The sequence below is a fragment of the Nannobrachium achirus genome, assembly GCF_963921795.1.
Source record: "Nannobrachium achirus genome assembly, chromosome: 5".
NCBI lineage: Eukaryota > Metazoa > Chordata > Actinopteri > Myctophiformes > Myctophidae > Nannobrachium > Nannobrachium achirus.
In genome coordinates this window covers 23,909,875-23,934,360 of record NC_137814.1, presented here as the reverse complement: position 1 = coordinate 23,934,360, position 24,486 = coordinate 23,909,875, and the positions used below count along the sequence as shown (strand labels likewise).

Below are 24,486 nucleotides of genomic sequence, written 5' to 3'. Positions count from 1 at the left end.
AGTTGTTTTGTAGGTTTTAAAACATCGTGAGTTCATTTATTACTCTTTTAAAGCAGCCAGAATAACTTTTCTGACTTTTGGTTGGGTCTTTCCTCACCTGGGACCCCCCAAACAGACCCCTGAGCTTATCTGAGTAGTCGCTTTGCTCCTGCTCCAGAGCAATGTTAAATTAGATCATAACTGAAGCATTAAAGTTGTTGTAACTGGGCTCTGAAAGCAAAAATGAGTAGTAGCAAATACCCAGGGGTCTTCCACAGGGGTCCCGGACCCCTAGGGGGTCCTCAGAGTTACTACAGGAGGCCTGCCGAATCTTGATGGGGAAGTTCCTTTTTTTTATATGTATATATATTTTTACATTTGAAACTGTTTTTATTAGTATTCTCAGTATGATTTATAACATGTGTGTGTTAGACAGACAGGTTCACAGGTATTGCAAGAATTAAGGTATTGCAACTTCTCACTTTGGGCGCACAGTCTAACATGTCCATTTATTGCATTGCACTAACACTGACAACACAACACACACACCTCTTTGTTATCGTCACCCCAAAACCCGCACCCTATCCTCTTAAAGAGCTCACGGTCAATTGTACCCAAAGAAATTCACTACTATACATGTCCTCCCTAATAATGTTGACAGTTTCCACTATATCATTTGCAGGGAGGAGAGTGCAAGGCAGGTTATTGTTTGAGCAGCTGCACCGTCCCTTGTAACCTGCTTTGCAAACACATTTGATGAGCTTTGCCTTTGCAGCAGGGATGGCAAGAAACCTGACTGGAACATACCCTCCACTCTCTGAATTCCATCTATTTTTTCAATTGATGGAAGCTCAGGGCAATTTGTCAGGTATGACGAAGTAGGCATCATAATACGATACCTTCATCAAGGGACATGATTTTGAGGAAGTGCAAACACATGAAGAGGCTGATACCCCGATTCCTTATCAAGTCCTTGCCTCCGGTACAAAAAAAGGAAATTGATATATTCGAGTGAGTTCAAGTTGATGTTACAAATGTCAAGGGTTCCTTTGCGTTTTTCAGGTGTTGACTGGGGAAGAACATTTGTTGGAATCACCAAAAAGACATGGGTCAATGCCTACTTGATGATGATGATGATGATGATGATGATGACCAAGCCACTAACCGCTTCAAGGACCTTGGCAAGGTCATTGGCCATTCCTCCTGAGCTTATAAATTGTGAGCTTCCATCAACATTGCAGTCCGAACATTTTGCATGCCATGTTTACAGTTCAAAAGGTCCAACAACCCTGGGATTACTCAGATGGGAACTATTTCTGTCAAATAACTTGGAGGGTGAGATGCTACCTCCAACTCGTGCTGCACTGCTACCACATTACCTCCGTGCCAACTCCGTCACAATGCAGGATAAATCATACCTGACAAATTTCCCTGTGCTTCCACCAATCGAAGAAAATAGATGGAATTCAGAGAGTGGAGGGTATATTCCAGGTTTCAGTTTTCTTGCTCTCCCTGCTCCAAAGGCAGTACTTGAGCCCATCAAATGTGTCTGCAAAGCAGGTTGTAAGGGACGGTGCAGCTGCTCAAATAACCTGCCTTTCACTCTATGCTATGGTGGAGACTGTGTCAACACTATTAGGTTGGACATTGAAGATGATGATGATGATGAAGACGAATATATCCTGCATGTCTGAAATTACTGTAGTGTAGTGAATCTCTTTGGGCGTAATTAACCATGGGCTCTATAAGAGGATAAGGTGAGGGTTTTGGGGTGACAATAACAAAGAGGTGTGTGTGTGTGTGTGTGTGTGTGTGTGTGTGTGTGTGTGTGTGTGTGTGTGTGTGTGTGTGTGTGTGTGTGTGTGTGTGTGTGTGTGTGTGTGTGTGTGTGTGTGTGTGTGTGTGTGTGTGTGTGTGTGTGTGTGTGTACAAACATTCCCGTGTCATTCCATCCATGTTTCATCTCTGTGATAACTTGGAAATGTTTGCATCTTTGACAGCTAATACACCAGATGTTGTTGTGGTTGATGAAGAGTCCAGGGAAGTGTCTGTATTGGAGATGGCCTGCACCTTTGACCCTAGCCTAGAGGAAGCTTTCATGACCAAGGTCATTAAATACCAACCTCTCCTAAATACGATCTCAGAGCTGGGGTACAGGTGCAGACTATTTGTTTTCATATTTGGCAGCCTAGGACATACCCACAGGCTGGTTGTTAGAGGGTTTCAACAACTTGGAGTGCCTAAAAAAGAGGCAAAAAGGCTGGCAAAGTATTGTTCCGTCTCCGCTATAATCGGCAGCCGCCACATATGGCGGAGACGCTGTTACTTATACCCGTAGAGTACCAAGTGCCTTGCTATTGTATCATGAAGACATAATGCCATGATTTTGTAAATGTTACTCTACTGCACCTATACTATTTGTGTCCTTGTATGCATCTCCTTTGTGTGGACATAAATAAATGGTTAAAATGTGTGTGTGTGTGTGTGTGTGTGTGTGTGTGTGTGTGTGTGTGTGTGTGTGTGTGTGTGTGTGTGTGTGTGTGTGTGTGTGTGTGTGTGTGTGTGTGTGTGTGTGTGTGTGTGTGTGTATGTATGTGTTGTCAGTGTGAGTGCAGTGCAATAAATGGAAATGTTGTTCTGCACCCAAAGTGAAAAGTTGCAATACCTTCATTATTGCAATCCCTGCAGTAACAGCTGTCAACCATAACTGTTTTAACACAAAAAACATTAGAAATAATACTGAGAATACTAATAAACCATCAAAGTACAATACATAAAACCAGGATACATAAAAACATTCAAAGTTTCAAATGTAAAAAAAAAAAGAAAAAAAAAAAGATCTCAACGAGATTTGGCAGGCCCCCTGTAATAGCTCTGAGGACCCCCCCAGGGGTCCCGGACCCCCCGTGGAAGACCTCTGTTATTTGCTACTAGTCATTTTTTATTTCAGAGCATATTTCAGATCTAATTTAACATTGTTCTGGTGCAGGAGCAGAGCGATTACTGAAATAGGCTCAGGGGTCTGTCTGGGGGGTCCCAGGTGAGGAAAGACCCCAACCAAAAGTCAGAAAGGTTATTCTGGCTGCTTGCTTTAAAAGTGTAATAAATGAACTCAGGATGTTTTAAAACCTACAAAACAACTCTAATATTATGAAAATTCGATATTAACTGGCTGGCGTACTGTAAAACATATCCGAAAAGGCGGCCATCTTTAAAACTGGCGGACATTTTGAAAATTAAGTGTCTAATGTGATTTTTCTAAAGAATGACCCAAGAGGTACACTCTGTAAAATTGTGGTGCTTCTTTCCAGAACTGAAGTATTGTTCTCCTTAACAGCCCCGCTAATGGGAAACATTGGCAGTTTGACTCCTCATTTCAATGGGATTTAATAGCTATCACAACTTGTAATTTTCTGACTGATGCTTTTTCAGGCCATTCAAGAAGCCAGTGATTCACATCCTTCAATGTGTGATGTCAATATGTCCCCGTTTGTGCTACAGATAGGTGGGAACTGTCCCTCTGAGTGTGTTTAAATACCAATCCCATTGATAGTTACTTAACACTGTCTTCTGACCTGGGCCATCCCAAACTAGCCAAGTGTGTTGGAATCAAGTGGGCCATGGGCTTTCTAGGCTGAGCAGTAGTTGTATCTGTTTGTTTTGGGGATTTGGGAACATTTTAACCTCACATAATATTACACAAAAGGTCCCTGGGCACACTATATTTTCTGATGGGTGTCTACAGTAAATACAGACAGTACATACAGTATACTGTACATTTGGGGTCATGCAAGTTTGAGAGACACCCATTGTAGTGCGTAAAGCTACCTAGTGTATACGCGGTACATTGTAGATTAGAAGAGGTACCGTCCAGTGCAAACATATATTTACAGTGGACAGTGTAAACAACGTGTACTTGTTTACGTTGTACATATTTACTAACTATAGAAGAATCATTTCTCTCATGAAGACCAGGAAAACGGTCCTCCCCACTAATGTCTATTTCTCAAGTTCTACTATACTTGTGGACACACACACACACACACACACACACACACACACACACACACACACACACACACACACACACACCCCACACTGGCCACAATAGGCGATGTAAATGGCATGAACCTGCAGACACCGGAAGTGGCGGAAGTGCTGCGGTTATGACGGGGTGAAATCAAAAACATGTTTTTCACACTTTTAGAGCATATCTGTAGTGATAATATGGCCATACCTAACACTAGATGCCCAAAAATAGAAAATAAACATTTTTTGTGTATATTTATATCAAAGGTCCCTAAATAGGCCATTCTTAATTACTTCCTGTGAACAGAAATTCAAAAAGTGATGACATGATAGATAGAGTTTTTGAATATAAATGAACCTTTGATTACATTCACCTGTTTGTTTCCCATTACTCAGATTTTAAATCCCATCGCCTGAAGGGCTGGTCCCCTCGGATCAAACACACAGGCTTCCTTTTCAAACTGAAACTTCAAAATACAATACCCCAAATAGTCATTTCATTGGGTCTTTAACGGAAGTTACGCCATGCGTTCCAGTCTTCCGGTGAAATTCTCCCGGCGGAAGTATCACCGTTTCATGCCGTTTCAGCCTATGGTCGTAACCAGGCTTTTCTCTTCGCAGATGAGTAAGCCTGGCTACGCGAGGCTACACACACACACACACACACACACACACACACACACACACACACACACACACACACACACACACACACACACACACACACACACACTCACACGCAGGCTAGTAGGCAGGTATACTGTACTATAGTGTTGGTAGTGGTGGCTGGCATCTGTCTCTCGCCTACAGCATACATAATACAACTTACATAATGTGATATCTCTTGATAACATAATCCACAGGCTAAAGCCTCAGTCAGTCAGTAGGCTATAACACCGCTACACAGCATAGGTTCACTTTCCACACCTATTGTAGGGTTGCAATACGGTTTTATGGGTCGTTGGAGTAAATATCACTCTATTTTATTTATTTTTTTAATCTAAAAAAAGAGAGAGAGAGAGAAAAATGTAATAAAAAAAATCCAGATAAAAAAGGAAACGGAAAAAGAGAGAATTGCCAAGCTTTTACGCATGTGTGTGTGTGTGTGTGTGTGTGTGTGTGTGTGTGTGTGTGTGTGTGTGTGTGTGTGTGTGTGTGTGTGTGTGTGTGTGTGTGTGTGTGTGTGTGTGTGTGTGTGTGTGTGTGTGTGTGTGTGTGTGTGTGTGTGTGTGTGTGTGTGTGTGTGTGTGTGTGTGAGAGACAGCCGGGACAATCTTCTCATGGCCTCTGTTTACTCAGCTGAGAGCGATTTAATCCTCTTTACCATGACACACACTCAGGCATGCGCACACACACACACACACACACACACACACACACACACAGGCCGCTAGGGACACATCTCCCACCAGTTTCAATCTAATCTCAATACTACACTATAATTATACAACACCATTTTGACAACTCCAGTCGAGTGAATGCTGCTCCAAACAGTGTGCCAGTTAACAGATTGCAAATGAAAAAAGGACATGGGGACTGTGCTGTACCGTATAGTGCACAGCCCATTGCTGTACTGTACTGTTCATAGTGTAACTGTGTCTGGTTTATCTCACAGAGAGCAGCATCTGCTGTGTGTTGTACTTTAGCAGGTTTAAACCTTCATTATCCCCACTCTGTGGCTGAGAGCTTTCCTGACTCTTTGTTTTGTGTGATTATCTAGCATTATGTTGAGATTTGACCATTCTCCCTTTTACACCCACACATGTGCACACACACACACGCACGCACAAGCACACACGTGCAAATATGCATGCACGCACACAGACACACACGCACACGCATTCGCCTACATCATACATGGGCAACTGGCGGCCCGGGGGCCACATGCGGCCCCCACCTTCACTTAATGCTGCCTGCAGGTTAATACCGGAATACTGATTATTGATTTCAGCTGCTTTAATTCCGTCAGTCTATATTAGTAGCTTAATGACTAGTATAGTAGTATTAAAATGTATTTTTTTTTTATGTCTAATGTATTTGTATTTAGGTTCATAAAGTTAACATGAGTATATAACTAAATGTGTATGAAATTCAATCAAAATGTTACATTTCAGGATTCCAATTAAAAAATAAAAATAAAATCAGAATTTCAATTAAAAACAAGCAAAAATAGCCGATCTACAAGCTCTTGAGCTTGTAGATCTGCTATTTTTGCCTCTTTTGTATGAGATACTAGAATGACAAAGTAGGACGTAGCAATATGCAATGTGGCCCTCTGGAGTGAAGGTGGAATTATAGTGGCCCTAGCCATCCTCAAAGTTGCCCACCCCTGGCATAGCCTCGTAAACCAGCCTCTTCCTGCCTTCAAGATGGGAGGAGTCAAGTTTACTAGGCTACCCCTGGCCTACATGTTTGTTCTGTGTTACTATACAATCTACAATTTAGCCATTTAGCAGACGTGACTTACAATAACCAATACATCAGGCAAGTGCTACGGTAAGTGCTATGGGCCGAGGTGGAGTCTGAAGAGGTGAGCATTCAAACCACGGTGGAAGCTAGGGAGTGAGTCTGTCGTTCTGAGTGCAAAAGGGAGTTTATTCCACAGTTTGGGGGCCAGGAGGGTGAAGAGTCTAGGACAAGTGGATCGTTGTCCTGTTTTTTTTTTAGAGAGGGTTTTGTCAGCATCCCTGTGTTGGCTGACCTGAGTGAATGGTGGGATTGTAGGGATGGATCAAGCTTTGGAGGTATGGAGGCTCCATACCTCAGCATCAGTGTTTTGTACTCTGCGAGCAGCATGGAGCCAGTGGAGGGAGCGGAGAAGGTGGGAGACATGTGAGACATTTGGCTGGTTGAAAACCAATCATGTGGTGGCATTTTGGACCAATTGGAGAGGCTTAACACATACACAGCCATTTACAATATGCTTGTGCGCCTATACTGCCAGGAATATTATTAATTTCCAAGTTATGAGTACAGAAACCCAGCAGGCATAATTATGATTGCAGACTGTAGTACACGTACTATACCACTAGAGAGTGCCCAACGATTAGGTCTTCCAGGCTGGACCATGGGCTGGACCAGCCTGGACCATAATGGCCGCCTATGGGCGCCGCCATTAGGGGCCGGTCCGGGCGAACGGCAAACGATTTCCGGGTTACGTCATCGATGATGTCATTTCCATCGCAAAATCATTCTTTAGACTGAAATGAAGCTAGAAAGGTCAGTTTTTGCTCTAAAAATGTCAAAAAAATACCAAAAAAATCAGAAAATCATCAGCGATTTTTGGCGATTTGTCTGTGAACTAGTTAGAGGTGGTGCCATAGTTTTGTACTTTTTCAGTTTTTCATGTGTCTAGGACAGGGGTCTTCAACAGGGGGTCCGCGACCCCTAGGGGGTCCGCGGAGGTACTGCAGGGGGTCCGCGAAATTATTGCAAAAAAAAAAAAAGATTTCAAAAAATGTTTTTTTTATTTTTTATATTTATTTTTTCATTTTTCACATTCATGTTAAAAAATAAATCATGATTCTATCCATTTTGAATAGCTTGAATACATGATTAGGCCTACTATGCAATTGACAGATTGTTGATATTATTGACATTGGTTCTCAGTTAATAAGTAGTATGTTTAGAAATGGTAGTGGTACGGCCCACCCTGCTCGCTGTAACTTGTACATGTTTAAAATAAAAAATATGTCGTAGCCCCGACCCCCCCACCCTATACGAGGTGGTAGGGGGTCCCTGCTCCATCTCCCCATCAGTTTGGGGGTCCCCGGCCTGAAAACGTTGAAGACCCCTGGTCTAGGAGGTTGAAAGTACATCATTGGACCCCCTGGTGTGGTTTTTATGAGTAATTATTTATTCTCTTGGTATTTGTTTGTTTTCTCTTGGAGGCTGCCACCTTGTGGTCAAAAGTGTCAGTTAAAAAACAGATACTTTTACATCACAGAATCAACTCCTCCCCTAATTACCATTCACCCAACACTGTGGGGTGTGGCTAACTTCAGCTGGGTCACCACCCACCATGACATCCATGCATACTTAATGAACTGGGGGTGTGGCCACATAAAAACCCAATTTTAACTCTTTCTGTATACTTTTTTGGGAAAAAAAATGATTTGAGAGCTAGATCATGAGGATAATTCTTCTTGAGTCAAATCCTACTATACCTATGGGGACATTTGGGTCAACTACGCACAAGTAGGCCACACACACACACACACACACACACACACACACACACACACACACACACACACACACACACACACACACACACAGTAAATGGTGCATTTATATAGGAAACCATGCAAGGCACCAACCTGCTCACCGGGAGCAACTAGGGGTTCAGAGTCTTGCTCAAGGACTCTTCGACATTAACTCAGGGGGAGCCCGTATTCGAACAGGGAACCCTTCGGGAACCCTTCGTGCTCTAATAACGGTTTCTCTACCCCTGAGCTATGCCGCCTCTCACGCACGCACACACGCACGCACGCACGCACACACACACACACACACACACACACACACACACACACACACACACACACACACACACACACACACACACACACACACACACACACACACACACACACACACACACATACTGTACAATCTCTCTCACTCCAGTAGACCCCTTTGTTTTTCCTGTTGGAGAAAGAGGCCTCCTTATGCTCATTCCTTATTGGCTCCTGTTGACCATATCCATTGGCCTAAACCAGCCAATGACAGAACGGCCAGATTAAGGAGAGAGTCAATCCAATAGAGGTTCACCTTCTCAACAACAGACCCTGATCCTCCTCTGAGAATAGCATAGAACAGAACAGACCGACTGAGAACAGTCAGCACTGCATGACTGTTGAATCCCAGCTTGTGACTTCGTCATCGTATTAGCCTACAACCTTTTTCTTCCATTGGATTATATAAAAAGTGAGAATTGGCAGTGTGTAAAACTGGAAGACATTGATACTGCTCTGCTGGTGGTGAGTGGCCTTCCAAATGACCCAACATTAACTTTACTGCATTTTGGGGAAAAAATGCATATTTAATGTTGAGCTATCCTAAATTTGTATTGCTTAGCTGCCCACTGGACTGTATCCATCTCTGGGTACAGGGGACTTTCACATAGGAAAGGGGCCAGGCCCCCGCAGGGGGCTTTTTTCTTGTTAACTTTACCTAAAGCAGCACTATGTGACGTCTTTAACAAATACATTTGTATTTTCTCCAATCTGCATGGTAGATTATGTTAATACAATATAACATTTGGTTGTATTTAGTATTTATTGAGACATTTAGATGATGTCAAAGGTCATGTCTCACCTAGACTTGAATTGTGACCTGAAGGTCAAGATTCAATGTATCCCCTGAGCGAACAGGCAGGCTCTATTAGCTCAATGGTAAAAATTTGAAATGAACAAAATGCAAATAAATAGAAAACGGGTTCAAATCTGGGGTACGAGAGAAGTTATAGTGCAGCTTTAAGTTAAATGTACAGTACTTTCTCTCTCTCTCTCTCTCTCTCTCTCTCTCTCTCTCTCTCTCTCTCTCTCTCTAGTCCACTTACATAATACACACAACAACAACAAATCTAGGCACACACACAGACACCTGGAGGAAGCCGAACACAAATATAGGTTTTACGCTTAGGCCTATACCACAAGATGTAACAATAACCTTCAACTGAACTCTCCCACAGACCTCTTGAACTTCATATAGAAGATGGAACCTGCAGGGATAGTTGGTTAAAATGGGACAGACAGCTGTTTTTCTAGTCCACATCAGAGACGGTGATTAAGAAAGCTTGGAACAACAAGGCAGGCACCTGCAGTGTAAACCAAAGCTCTTTTTGTTCAGCTGTAGAGAGATATGTTAGTGAGTAGTGACTAGTGAGTATTTAATTCGATATTTTTGGGCCCCGCCATCCACTTGATGTCACCCACATGGTACGTGTCAATTATCAATCAACTGTTGAAGCTGGTTTATAAATATCATTAGCGCCAGTGACAGCCGTGCTGGATTAGTCATGTGTTTACATATTGTCAATGTAAATTTATTATTTTGTTGTTATTATTATTATTATTTGATACTTAGTGTGCTGTCAGCTTCAGCTACATTAGCGTGCATACAGTACGTGGTTGTCATCTCCACGTTCAAGTGATGGGCAACAATGATTTTAACCTGACCATTGTCCCATTGTCATCGCCTCTCCTTAAATGGAAGCAAACACTTCCAAATCCAACACTGACACATTGTCATTGTAAGGGCATAATGGAGAAATAAAAGATGCCAAAACACTGTGTGACTGCACTGCGACACTCCCTTTCACTTGTTATCAGGGTTGTCGCACCAAATTCTGGGCCCTGGGTACTTTAACTATTGAAAAATAGCAGATATACAAGCTCACAGCGCGGCACGGAGTGCGAGCTGCGAGCTTGTAGATCTGCTATTTTTGAAAGATTGTGAACATTTGTGCAATCTTTGATATAATATTTCAAATCAGTGGTGCTCAAACATTTTCACGTGAAGGACTCCCAACATGATATGTATTTGGCCACGGATATTTAGTTCCAGGGACACCCCAGAAGCAAAATTTGAGTTACAAATGTTTGCTTAAAAAACACATATATTCAAAGATTTGCACATATTTTCACGACTTTTCAAAAATAGCAGATCTACAAGCTCACAGCGCGGCACTTGTATATCTGCTATTTTTCAATAGCTAAAGTATAAAATAATTCCAGGCCCCTCCACCTTGGGCCCTAGTAACACAGTCCCACTTTTCCCTTGCCTGACTGCAAGCGTCAGACTTTTCACACAGTACATTTCACTTCATTTTGGGAAAGAGTCTGATCCTTCGGGGAGACATTCTACTTCTGGGGGGGGGGCGGGCTAAAGCCTATTGACGTCACACACACACACACACACACACACACACACACACACACACACACACACACGCTTAGAGCCCCCGACGCGGCGACATGGCGTGACATTGCAAAAATACGTTATTTCTCATAACATATTATATGATTGCATGTTTACTTTAGTGCAAAATGGTATTAAAACGTAATGAAATGGCACTATTGTATAGTTTATTAAAAGAATTCGAGTCGAGTGGGCATCCGGCTGACTCCGCCATGACAGTTTTCCCGGACCAATCAGAGTCCACTAGCGACTCACGTGGGCAGAAGAGCACCAATCAGAGTCCACTAGGGACTCTCACGTGGGCAGAAGAGCTCTGAAGGGAGGGGGCTGGGAGGGGGGGCTGGGACCGGACCAGCCTACAACGTGCCCCAAGTCTACAGCCCTGATTGGCCCATTCAATTCGCCCGCTCTTCGGGCGAGAAGAAATAACATATTTAATCTCCGGGGTCAGTCCACACTACACACCACCCACCAACAGGGGGTGGTAATGTGCGGACTGATTTATCAGGCTAACTTTTCCCCCCCTTGTGACGCCGCTGCTTGTTATTGTTTGTTGACAGCCATAGCCCTTCGTGACAGCGTTCAGTGAGTGTGACACCGGGCGCCAGGTCGTAATAAAGAGTCATTGCATCACAGTGTGAAGTTCCTTTGTTCACAGGTGGCTCTTCATCAGATAGGCCTCTTTAGCTGGGAGCTAAATCGTGCTAAATAATGTAATGAAGTGATGATGTCACCGTTTCTCATCGTGACTTCTCTTCTTTCTGTCATTGTTGTCTGCAGATCCCTCCAGGAAGGCTCCCATATCCGAGGTGAGAAAACTTGTCACGCATGCACGCGCGCACGCGCGCGCGCACACACACACACACACACACACACACACACACACACACACACACACACACACACACACACACACACACACACACACACACACACACACACACACACACACACTCTGACACTCTGGCAGCTTTCCCTGTCACCAGTCTGTCTAAAGTCAATCTGGCAAACAACCTGGAAACAACCGCTTAAATCGCTAGTTTTGTAATGTTTTCCCATTCAACCGGAACTCCCCCGGCAGCAGTGGCCAGTACTGCTCCTTATCCTGCTACAATGGGAAAGGAGCAGTACTGGCACCTGCCACCGGGGGCTTTTCCGAATTTAAGGAGACTAAATAAGCGATTTAATACCGTTTCCCAACGCCGTAGTGCATGTTTTATGTACCGTGGGATGGAAAATCATACTCTGGGAGTGTGGAACTACCTTTACTTTTTGGATACAATTTCGGGAAAAGTGTTTTACCCCCGTAGGACCTCATCTCGGAGCACAACAGTATGCAGCGGAGGGTGAGGTTCTATATGGGGCTAGCTTGCTGGCAAACATTATTCTGAACAAGGATAGTGTGATTTTAGGGTTACTGTAGGTATAGAGTTAGTAGGGTAGTCTCACATGGCCAGACTGTTGCCTTACACAATTTTCTAATTTCTGATTGACTGATTGATTGAATACTTTATTAGACGTTTGCATAGGAACAGGTACAGTTTTGTGACAGTACAGTTCACTGGTACAAGGTCAACTAAAAGGATAAACACCTCAAGAAAGCTTTTGGGTTTGTTTCAATTGGAGTCCTTTTGTAGCTGATAAAACATTGAATAACAGAAATGCAGAAAAAAACAAAAGAACAAACTAAAATGTTGTAAAACACAATGCAAAATATATGGTGTTTACAATAGAAAGGTCAGGGGGAGGTAAGGATAGGCTTTGTTTTCTTCTACCAGTTTCGAGTAGCAGCCGCCTGTAAGAGGCTTTTCAGAGCGGTTTTAAAGGAAGGTAGGGATTTACACTCATTTAAGGCCTTCGGTAGGGCATTCCACATTTTAGCGGCCATAGCAGGAGAACGAATTTGACCCTTCTTTTTTTTTTGGGACAAATCTGGGTTGGACGTGATCTGTGGAGCTGATGTTGGAAGTATTTAGTCAGGTGCATGGGTATCTTAGTGGTGTAGTGTATCTTGTACACCAAATGCTTCTGTCATACAGTCTGGAGAACAGAAGCTCTGATCAGGAGTCAAAAATAAAGTGTATTAGTCCGGCTGCCCCTGAGGTGGGGTCGGAAATTTGGTATATATATATTTTTTTATTGGCCTAACATATTGTCTATACTGTATACTGTACATACAGTCATGAATCCACCTGCGGACTCCTGTCAGCATTGAGCAATGTCTTTTATGGGGGTAAAAGTGTGCGGCCCATTCACTTACTATACTATACTATAAAGGAAAGAAGTAGCATGTGAGGGGTCAAACTAGGGGTTTTTAATCATTTTGAATCCATTGCAAGCATTTGTTTGGCATGAAAAACATTCCTTGTGCCTGGACAAGTGAATGGGAAATGTACTTGTCCAGATGACACTGTGCCTCAAAAAGTTAATGTCCAGCCCTGCTACTATAGCTAATATATATCCCCCGACCCTCTCAAAATGGCTGCCGGGGGAGGGGCATTCCAGTATGTCACCAGCTTTGCAAGGCCTATTGGGGCCAGTTGGGCCAACAGGATGTCAGAATAATGGTGTATAAATGAAAGGTTCTGGAGAAAAGAGTATATATTCAGAGTGTCTTTCAATAACAAGGGTCTCCCATCTATACTATAATTTTGCGAATGTCTGTCTGTCTGTCACAGCGTTTCTCCTCAGTGGCTGGAGCAATTGATCTGAAATCGCATCACAATTAGCATATGAACACACCTAACATAACTGTGAAGCCCGTTTGTCACTTTCACAAATCGTATGCTGTATATTAGCATTTTTATGGTGTATCTACTATCTATTCTGCATCTAGCTTGAGGCTCATCTATTCTGCATCTAGCATGAGGCAACATGTTTAACCAGCTCTCTGTGTGTGCGTGGGCGGGTGGGGGGGGGGTAGCCATTAAACGAAACGGGTATTTCTTACATTGATGCTCCTACATATTATCATGCAAGCACCAGTTACAGTTACTTTCCATCCCTCATATACTGTATGCACAGTGCACATCCCATAACCCACACACTGCACATCATTTTGGAGCTCATATCTTTGAACGGGTAAGGGCTAGTTTCTCTAAATGAGGGTAACCTCAGTCAGTGTTAACAAGTATGCTTATTATAAGCGACTTCAGGCTTGTTTTTTTCTGTAAATAAGTCGCTTGTATGCTCAGTGAAAATGTCATGTGACTTGTCACATGTTTTAAATTGAAAAAACGTAACCACTATTTGTGCACTTTTTTAATGTTGTCTCCCCCCTCTGAATGTATGTCTTTTGTCACTGATGTTTTGTGTGTGGCTGCAGCAGGGGTGAAAGCCCAAGCCAAATTACAATAAAATTTACCGTAACATTAACCTTGACCTTGAAGCGACTTTAAGTGGCGCTTATTTGGGCTTGCTTCCTAATGTTGTTTAAACCAGCGGTTCTCAAACTTTTTTCACGTCAAGGACTCCCAAATTATGTTTTTTTTTTTTTTTTTTTTGGCAGACCCCCATCTGAACATATTTAGTGCCAGGGACTCCCATACAAGATTTGTGTTGTTAAAATGTTTATATTCTGGAACATTTGTGGAATATAAATGTGTGGAATATAAGATATTCCACACGGATCTGTAAATTCTAGGTTTAAAGTGCTTGTGTAGCCTATATAGCTTATTTTTCTGCTTGTTTTCATAGACCTGGTTGCTTCTTGCTCTCGCAGAATCTGGCGAAACTGACCTCAATGCCTCTCGAGTATGAATAAAGGTTTGAAATCAACTGAAAAAATAATAGACTATGTGTTCTACCCTCCATCAGATGCCTTCTCCGTTCGGAGGGGGCACTGCCCAGGACAAGAAGATCGGACACAGGAGAATAGACGCCTCTGGAGAGACCACCTACAAGAAGGTATAGCGTGACCTAGCATAATAATCACCTGATTGCGTCAGATTGTATGAGATCATCACAATCACAATCACATTGCAGAAGCAACAAAATACAGAATCGTTTCCATTCACTTTTGAACAATGTTTGTCATTCTTTTCCCATATATGTTTGTAACATTTTGTTTTAGAATTAAATACATGGCCTAGTTTGGCCATAGTACATTATTTATTACTAGAAGGAGCGTCTAGTCGGCGACCTGGCCAACTCGGAACAATGTAAATAGGGAATGAATGCCCCGCCCTTTAATGCAAACCCCATTATACCTGTTTTCATAGGACCCGTTTTGACCATCTGTCTGCCTGTGTCCATTTGTGCCCATATATGGAGATATCTGTATCTGTCTGTCTGTCTGTCGGCGTCCATTTTATGTCCATATATGGAGATCACTGCAGTTATAGTTCTGGGTCCATTTTATGCCCATATATGGAGATATCTGTCTATCTGCGTCCATTTTATGCCCATATATGGAGTATCTGTCTGTGCCTCCAACTGTGTTGCAGACACAGTGCCGGTTCCCCCTTTAATGCAAACCTCATTATACCTGTTGTCATAGGACCCGTTTTGAACATCTGTTTGCCTGTGTCCATTTATGCCCATATATGGAGATATCTGTATCTGTCTGTCTGCGTCCATTTTATGCCCATATATGGAGATCAGTGCCGGTTCCCCCTTTAATGCAAACCTCATTATACCTGTTGTCATAGGACCCGTTTTGAACATCTGTTTGCCTGTGTCCATTTATGCCCATATATGGAGATATCTGTATCTGTCTGTCTGCGTCCATTTTATGCCCATATATGGAGATCTTTGACCATCTGTTTGCCTCTGTCCATTTATGTCCATATATGGAGATATCTGTATCTGTCTGTCTGCAATCCATTTTATGCCCATATATGGGGGCATTAATTTTATGCCCATATATGGAGAACGCGCATGCCCGTGGGACGAACGGTTCTCGAGATACGCGGATTACATACATACATACACACTCACAGAGATTTTTTGTTGACTCATGTGGCGTACGTGATGTCAGAGCCTTTTATGAAGTGATGTCACAATGAGTCAGAGCTTTCGCCGATTTCCTCCGGAACAGCCTGATGTCAACAATCAACCCCGCATAAGGAGATTCCGAACGTTTCGCGCCGGTTCGGGAAAACCGCGCGTCGGGTCGGGTCGAGACCCGGCACTGCACTCCGTGCCGCGGCGGGGAACGCGCGTGCCGAATCTGAAGCCGGTGGGACGAACGGTTCTCGAGATACGCGGATTACAGACAGACAGACACACGCAGAGACTTCTCGCATTTATAGATAGATGTTTATGTATTCTTCGGTACCAATCATTGTCAGACATTTCCTTGCATATACCGTATTTGAGTAGGCCTGTGCAGTTTTTGGCAACAAAGAATAAAAGGCAAACAGAAGTATAATTTTGATTTATATATTCCGACGTTCAATGCAAATAAGTGCAGTTAAATTGTTAATTGTGATTATCTGTACAACAATTAAGTGTCAAAAAGGATTGTGACAAAGCGTGACAGTCTTTTGAATTTTCTGTGGCTTAAGTTCCTGCTATGTGGAAGCATTTGAATGACAATTCTGATTGTCTTCTCTCCCCCACCCCCCTCCAGACCACCTCCTCTGCCCTGAAAGGTGCCATCCAGCTGGGCATCGGATACACCGTGGGCAACCTGAGCTCCAAGCCAGAGAGAGACGTGTTGATGCAGGACTTCTATGTGGTCGAGAGCATCTTCTTTCCCAAGTATGCACTGACTGCATGACTGTACAGTATGTCTCACCGTGTGTGAAAACAAACGCTTAAAGGACAACTTTGTTTTTTTAACAACAAGGGTTCATATTTTAGATTGTAATTAGAGAAAATAAAAGGTGAGTGTTAAAATTTTTTCATTTACTTTGTTCTATCATTTTAGCACGTTTAGCGATTTAGATTTCAGTGGGTGGGGGCATGTGTACAATTGGCTAAATATGTATTTTTAGACACAATATGCCAGTGATTTCTTTACTACTATTTACAGTAACACTACTAGCCCTGATAAGTCACATCGGCTGACATGAAAGATTGTGGTGCATCTTGGGAATGGGCTTATTGTGTGAAAAATACATATTTAGCCACTTGTACGCATGCCCCCAGCCAAAGGAATCAAAATCATTAAAATCTTTAAAACAATAGAAAGCAGTAAATGAAAACATTTTAACAATCATCTTTTCTTTTCTCTAATTAGAATCTAAAATATGAACCCTTGTTGTAAAAAAACAAAGTTGTCCTTTAAATAAACTCCCCCTTGCAGTCGGAACTGCTGACTTCACTCCCAGTTTTCTGCACTCCACCTCACCACCTAACACTCTCCTCACCTAACACTCACCTCACCACCTAACACTCTCCTCACCTAACACTCACCTCACCACCTAACACTCTCCTCACCTAACACTCACCTCACCACCTAACACTCTCCTCACCTAACACTCACCTCACCACCTAAAGGGCCGTTTATAGTTACGTATGCGTGATTTTGTGTACGTTTTTGGATGAGAGAGTACTACGGTAGATCCGTCGACATGCATAGTTCCTCTCTACGTTATTTACGTGCCGACCCGCTCTCCGCTCCAATTCTGCTCCCGTTTGGGCCGCGCGCCACATGGAGGTGTTTTTTTTTTGCCAAAATATGTAGAACCACAGAATTTCTTGACCCGACGACCGACGTGATGTTTGCTGTCGGCAACGTTATCGCGGTAAATGCAACTCCGCGAGGGACCGAGGTACAGATTAACCGCATTTGTGTGTTTTCTCATGCCAATAAAGCTGGTTGAGCCTGTGAGGAGTCCAGACGTCCTCTTCAGTGATTGCAATGACGTTCCTTTTTTCCCGTTTCTTGCTAAATTATATTTCTTGTTGGGACACATAGTTTCAGAACCGCTGTCATAAGTAATTGTCCTCACTACTGCCACGGTTGACAAAAGTTTGTTCAAGCGTACGTACGTCTTTATCGGTTTTAATCCGTCGGGTTGAGTGTTGTCCGTAAGGTTACGGACAGAGACAATTATGTACAGACCTACGGAGCAACCGGATTAAATCACTCTCCCCCTCCGTTTCTTGTGTATTCCTGTGGTCCTTATGTACTACTATGCATGGTACTTAACACTCACATCTCCTTGTGCAACCTTCTTCTCACTCATATTGTGGTCGTGTGTTGTTATTCAGATTTGTTTTTCTTGAACAATGTTTTGTCAGATGCTAGGATCATTGTTTATCTGGTATCCTATGTATAGAATGTTTTTTTTTAGGTAGCATTTTGGTCAGACATATTGCTAGGTTCATTGCCTTCTAAAGTTTGTGTATGCTCTATGCGACCTGCACCTGAAAATAGCCGATCTACAAGCTCACAACGCCTCGCAGCGTGAGGCGTTGTGAGCTTGTAGATCGGCTATTTTTGGCTAAAGTTCTCCGAATATGGACGCTAGGGTTCAAGTGGTTAATATTAAAAAAAGAGAAAACGTTCTATCACTCAAAAATTTGGAGGACGGCCTGTAGTAACTCTGAGGATCCCCTAGGGGTCCTGGACCCCCTGTTGAAGACCCCTGCTATAGTTTATTTGAGGCACCACATTGTTCTCTCTGCATTCACTTATGTGATTTCTTACCTCATTGTCTATTGACTAGTGTTGAATCTGTCTGTCTGTCTGTCTGTCTGTCTGTGTGTGTGTGTGTGTGTGTGTGTGTGTGTGTGTGTGTGTGTGTGTGTGTGTGTGTGTGTGTGTGTGTGTGTGTGTGTGCGTGTGCGTGCGTGCGCACTTGTGTGTGTGTGTGTGTGCACATATTAAAGCAGTCCAGATAATGTATCTTCCTCATGCTGTTGTCTCTCATCCTCATGCCTGACTCGCTGCACACAGTGAGGGCAGCAACCTCACCCCCGCCCACCACTATCCTGACTTCCGCTTCAAAACCTACGCCCCTGTGGCCTTCCGCTACTTCAGAGAGCTGTTTGGCATTCGCCCAGACGACTACCTGGTGAGATATATATCTAATCTGTTCCCATGGTTGACTGTCTTTTTTTTTAAGAGCTGATATTTTGGGGTTCAAACAAGAAGGATAAAGATCTATTATAGCTTCTGATTGTTATCACTGCTATATACTGTTTTGTTTGTTAAGTAACAGTCAGGGTCTCCCTGTCTCTCCTGTTCTTTAATAAACAGAAAATATGTTTTCAGGCGGGACACCAATTTCATCCTATCGGCAAAAACATGACAGAATATACACAACACAGGTTGTGCGTGGCTGCCTGTTTTGTGTAGCCAGCTGTGCTAAGTGAAAGCCAAACAAAGTAGCGTGCAGCACCTTCTGGCCAGGCCTTCCTTTGACCCATCCGATTGTACAGAAGGGGAATAAAGCAGCAACGGTCAATTTATCTGCTTCAAATAGACCTTTGCTCTACTTGTAGAGCACATGCTGTAAATGCAAGGCGTTAGTTGGGGCGAATCCGATACTTCCATGACCACAAGAGCAAAGGTCCGTTTCTCAGTGGTGTTGTCAACTATGAAGGTTAAATAAGAAATTTGCCTGCAAAAATGCGTGCAAAATGTTTGACAGCTAGGGTCATTTTCAGTCTCATTCACTTACTATACACCATACCAGAAAGCAAAAAATGACTCCCAAAAAATCTGTGGGATGTGAGGGGTCAAACTAGGGTTTTTTAATTATTCTGAATCCATTGCAAGCATTTGTTTTGCATGAAAAACATTCCTTGGGCTAAAAACTGACCCCAAAAGAATGTGAAAAGTGATGCCTCATCACTAAACCATAGTTTTGTTGGCCGTGTTTAGCCCAAGGAATGTTTTTCGTGCAAAACAAATGCTTGCAATGGATTCAGAATAATAAAAAAACCCTAGTTTGACCCCTCACATCGCACTTAAAGCAGATTTTTTTGGGAGTATTTGTTTTCCCTTTATAGTATGGTGTATAGTAAGTGAATGAGAAACGGACCTTTGCTCTCGTGGTCACGGAAATATCGGATTCGCCCCAACTATGTGCGCAGCAGCGTGCAGAAAGCTGCGCAATGCCAACAAGACCCCATATACTCAGACACAAAGTTAGGTGTGACTGTAGACTAGCCGCAGGCAGCCACATTTTATTAAAATGAAAGATATTTAAATTGTACAGTAGAGGTTGTTGCACAATGCTGCGTTTCTTTGGCCGAATATAGGAGTGAATTTCGGAGCAAGTAAATTAAGAAATCAACCTCACGTTATGTCAATCACGTTTGCACACTGCCGCCCATTTCTTATTTATTTTAGGACCACTGGGTCCCTTGCTCTCTCTGTCTATCTCTCTCTCTCTCTCTTGTCACAACGACAAAAAGCAGCAGTCTGCAACCAGCTTAACTGTATTCAATAAACAATAGTGAAACATCGTTATTAGAAAGAAACATTCAAATTGAGACTCCTCTGTTTAGACCCATTTCTCAGAGTGGCTACCATAACTGTGGAGTCAAGCGGCCCCAATATGTGTGTGCGGCTGTGCGCCGACACCGCTGCTCTCTGGGGAAAAAAGGTCTATATAGCTATTTGTATTTGTTGATGTCCTTGTTATGCTCAGTTGATGGATTAAACGGACCGCAATGGAAACAACAAGTCCCCAGGATCTTGTTTGTGTCTTACTATACGCACTGTTTACATTTTTAAGTATTCAATCAATAAAATGAAATAAAAACGTGCAATATTGGATCGGTGCACAGGCTTACAGGCTCGCTGATACCCGATCCAGCATTTTAGGCTGGTAATGGAGGCATTTCCCACACAGGTGTGCAGGCACGTGCACACATAGACATCAAAGGGGGCTTGAGCCCCGTCTGTAAAAAGTGCCCTCTCCAGACCATGAATGCAGTTTTAACTATGGTGAAAGAAATGGAAAAATGCCCTCTTTCCATGACATACCTGAAGGCAGCATTCAAGAGAATCGCCTCGTGCAAACTCTCCTGAACTTGAATGCAGCATTTCATGTTGAAAGAATGGCCCTTTCTGTATAGAAATCCCTGCCCAACACCACATCTCCAGTATTGGCTAGATTATGCTAAGTTCAGTGTGGTATCAAGCGCCGAAAATAGCCGAACTCCAAGCTCACAACGCGTCGCGCTGTGACACGTTGTGAGCTTAGAGCTCTGCTATTATCGATATTATCACCAAAAGGCCCATTTAGGAATTTCAGCCCCTGCCTCTCTAACATTCTCTGCACGTCTCTGCAGGTGTGTGTGTACTGTGTATGGGAACAACTCTACTTAACACTCACACACACACACACACACACACACACACACACACACACACACACACACACACACACACACACACACACACACACACGTTTAAGCCTCCATTCTACCACATGGAGATTAGACACTAATGCTTTCTTTTTTAAGTACCAAGCAGCACACTCTCTACCGCTTGGAGGGTATGCATGTCTGCATACAGGGGCGTCATAAGGGGGGGGGGGAGTGGGACTGAGTTACTACGGCCCAAGGTGGAGGTTAATTATTTTATACTTAAGCTATTGAAAAATAGCAGATATTGAAGCTCGAGCTTGTAGATCTGCTATTTTTGAAAAGTCGTGAAAATTTGTGCAAATCTTTGAGTAGGCCTACATGTATTTTTTTAAGCGAACATTTGTAACTCAAATTTAGCTTCTGGGGGGGTCCCTGGAACTAAATATTTTGAGATGGGGGTCTGTGGCCAAATACATACCATTTTGGGGGTCCTTCACATGAAAAAATTTGAGCACCACTAACATAGAAACATAGGTTTTTCAAAAATATTTGAAATATTCAAAGACTTGCACACATTTTCCCCATTTAAAAAAAATAGCAGATCTACAAGCTCACAGCGCGGCACTTGGCGCCACGCTGCTTGTATATCTGCTATTTTTTCAATAGTTAAAGCACAACATAATGCGTAATAATACTTTCCCATTCTAAATGAAGAACATTAATGGGGGGCCCGCAGTGAATCCGTGTACCTACCCAGGGCCCAGAATTTGGTGCAACACCCCTGTCTGCTCTTTCCTCTTGTACGTCCATTACACGTATATTGTACTCTCGTTGCTACAATGGCCAGGTGTCGAAACCAAAGACATGTACCACCCATGTACATGTAAACCTTTGGCAGGAGCCGTTTTCCTGTTTCTGTAGCGTGTGGCAGCATGATGTGCAAGCACAGCCCCTGGACGTAAACACTAGTATGCCGCAAGGACTTTTAACCCCCAATCCAACCCCTGATGCCAAGCAGGGAGGCACTGGGTACCGTTGTCATAGTCTTTGGGGATTGAACCTCCCAATCTCAGGGCAGACACTCGAACCGCAAGGCCAGCTGGTCCCTCGTGCACCCACGTATACCTGGTGTAATATGGGATATACTGTGTAGTTGTAAACATCTTGAATCTTGCATTCTCAAAAGACAGAGTAGATTTACTGATAAAATCAAACTAGTTAGTTGATATTACAACATTTGTGCTGTTGGCTTCACAAGTGTGAAGCCTGTGGCAGAGTCTTTATTTAAAGTATGCACCTTAAGTACGATTTAAGTCAAGTGTGGGAAGGTCACTGGTTCAACCCTCGCCTCGCCCAGCGTGTGTGTCAAAGTATCCCTGAGCAAGGCACTCATGTGAGCACCCATCAGCTGGGTGAACCTGTAAAAGCAATAGGTCGTAGAACATGTCTCTTTTATTAAGCAAACAAATGTTGGATGCTGAAACATCATTTTGTATTATTATTTTGAAACCCTTAAAATAGTGAAAATAGCCGATCTACAAGCCCACAACGTGTCATATCAGCTTTGTAGATCGGCTATTTTCACGACATCTGTGAGATTAAATTGAAGGGAAAAAAAACATTGAAATATGGAGATATGAGATTTCAATCTGCAATGAAATGTAAACCTTTGTCCTTTTGTGTGCATGCGTGCGTGTGCGTGCATAGTACTCGTTGTGTAACGAGCCTCTCATTGAGCTGTCCAACCCGGGCGCCAGCGGCTCCATCTTCTATGTAACCCGCGACGACGAGTTCATCCTGAAGACCGTCCAGCACAAGGAGGCGGAGTTTCTCCAGAAACTACTTCCTGGATATTACATGGTGAGTCTGATATCACTCCCATCTAACTGTGAATTAAATCAACATGTCACAGTAGGATTTGTAGTTAATTTAACTCTTGCGTGTACACGTTTACTCAATTCCATTTGATTTGGACGCACTAGCAACACTAGGACTGTGCCTGAGTAATGGTGTGGTGAAAGAGCTTTTAACAGCTGTTGATATGTAAGTGTAGCCAAAGTGCACTGAAGCCCAGTGCATACTCCACCAGAGCAGGCAGACTTTGTTCAGTTCGGCTGGCTACAGACTACAATATGATATGATATCATGATATATTTAGTTTTGTTTTCACATTGAATCCAGCTTCATTCTGGCAGCAGTGCCGTGAAGCGAGTGATAAGCGATAGTTTGGAAGAGACAGGAGCCAACTTCCAGTAGGATTGTGTGCGTGCGTGCGTGCGTGCGTGTGTGTGTGTGTGTGTGTGTGTGGATGAAGTTACAAGTTATCCTCATCCTCATTAACCCTAACCGGCCCCCGAGGGAGAGGGTTCACCCTGGTCAGCACAAGTGACGCTAAAGATTTATATTTGTCTGTGTGCCGGTGCCTTGCACCGAAAGTAGCCAATCGACAAGCCCACGAGGTGTCGGAGTTTCGGTGCAAGACACTGGCCGCAAACCGAGCATGAATCAAGGGTAGTGTTGCTTTGTGGTGCACAAGCACTGTCTAGCAGATGCATGGTGCGCGCACACACACACGCGGTGAGGACACGCGCAGGTCTGAAGACTCACTCACGCTGTCTGGCAGGTGAACGAGAATGGAGCAAAAGCCTCGCTGTACTGCTATAGTTGCTTATAATAAATAGCTATATAGTAGACAGTCTGTAGATCGGCTATTTTCACATGTTCACAATGAAGAAGGGCATTCATTTACGGAATATAACCAACGTAAAAAAATACACCCTCACCAAACACACAGAGATGTGGTGCATCTTCCACAGATCTGTGGACAGACAAATACCGGTACACATATTAGTGTTTTCTTTTCTTTTTTTTTTTCTTCTTTTTTTTCAGTTTTCAGAAACCGTTGGCCCGATAACATTCCCACACAACACAGCTCACCCCCAAGTCATCTGTGACACACAGCAAGTCTGAAGTCGTTCGTTGGATGGTGCCCGAGTTATACCCGGGACAGACAGACAGACACTCAGACAGACAGACTACACTATTCTCTCTGCACTATTTATGTGATTATTCAAATTGTTTATTGGCCAGAGTTCATGCTTACTCTGCTTATTCCGATATCTGGAAATATTGTGATATCATAAATGAATAATTATGCGTCTAAAACGCTGATTATACCATTATGGCACACGAATGGGTCACGTTTCTCCTCTGAATTGTATTGCAAATGGGAAGATCAGAGTATTCGGATGACATGAGCCCTAGTCAACAGCCCTAGTCAACAAACGGCAGTGGTTGTGAATTGAGGAAAAAAATGAAAAACACGTTATCATGGATTAA

At 43.1% G+C, this 24,486-nt stretch overlaps 2 protein-coding genes across 5 annotated transcripts in view; both read left to right on the top strand.

Annotated features, from left to right (window-relative positions):
• LOC308285974 (histone H1-like) overlaps positions 1-24,486 on the top strand; it is a gene marked incomplete at both ends in the record, with an annotated part of 402,459 nt that overhangs the window by 143,734 nt on the left and 234,239 nt on the right. The window lies entirely within an intron of this gene.
• The window catches only part of LOC308286063 (phosphatidylinositol 4-phosphate 5-kinase type-1 gamma-like), a gene marked incomplete at both ends in the record, with an annotated part of 78,531 nt that continues 68,793 nt past the window's right edge, over positions 14,749-24,486 (top strand). Inside the window, 4 exons of the mRNA XM_080727024.1 lie at positions 14,749-14,838; positions 16,505-16,635; positions 18,782-18,899; positions 22,855-23,007. Coding sequence (XP_080583150.1) covers positions 14,749-14,838; positions 16,505-16,635; positions 18,782-18,899; positions 22,855-23,007 — 492 coding nt within the window. The remainder of the gene's footprint in view (positions 14,839-16,504; positions 16,636-18,781; positions 18,900-22,854; positions 23,008-24,486) is intronic.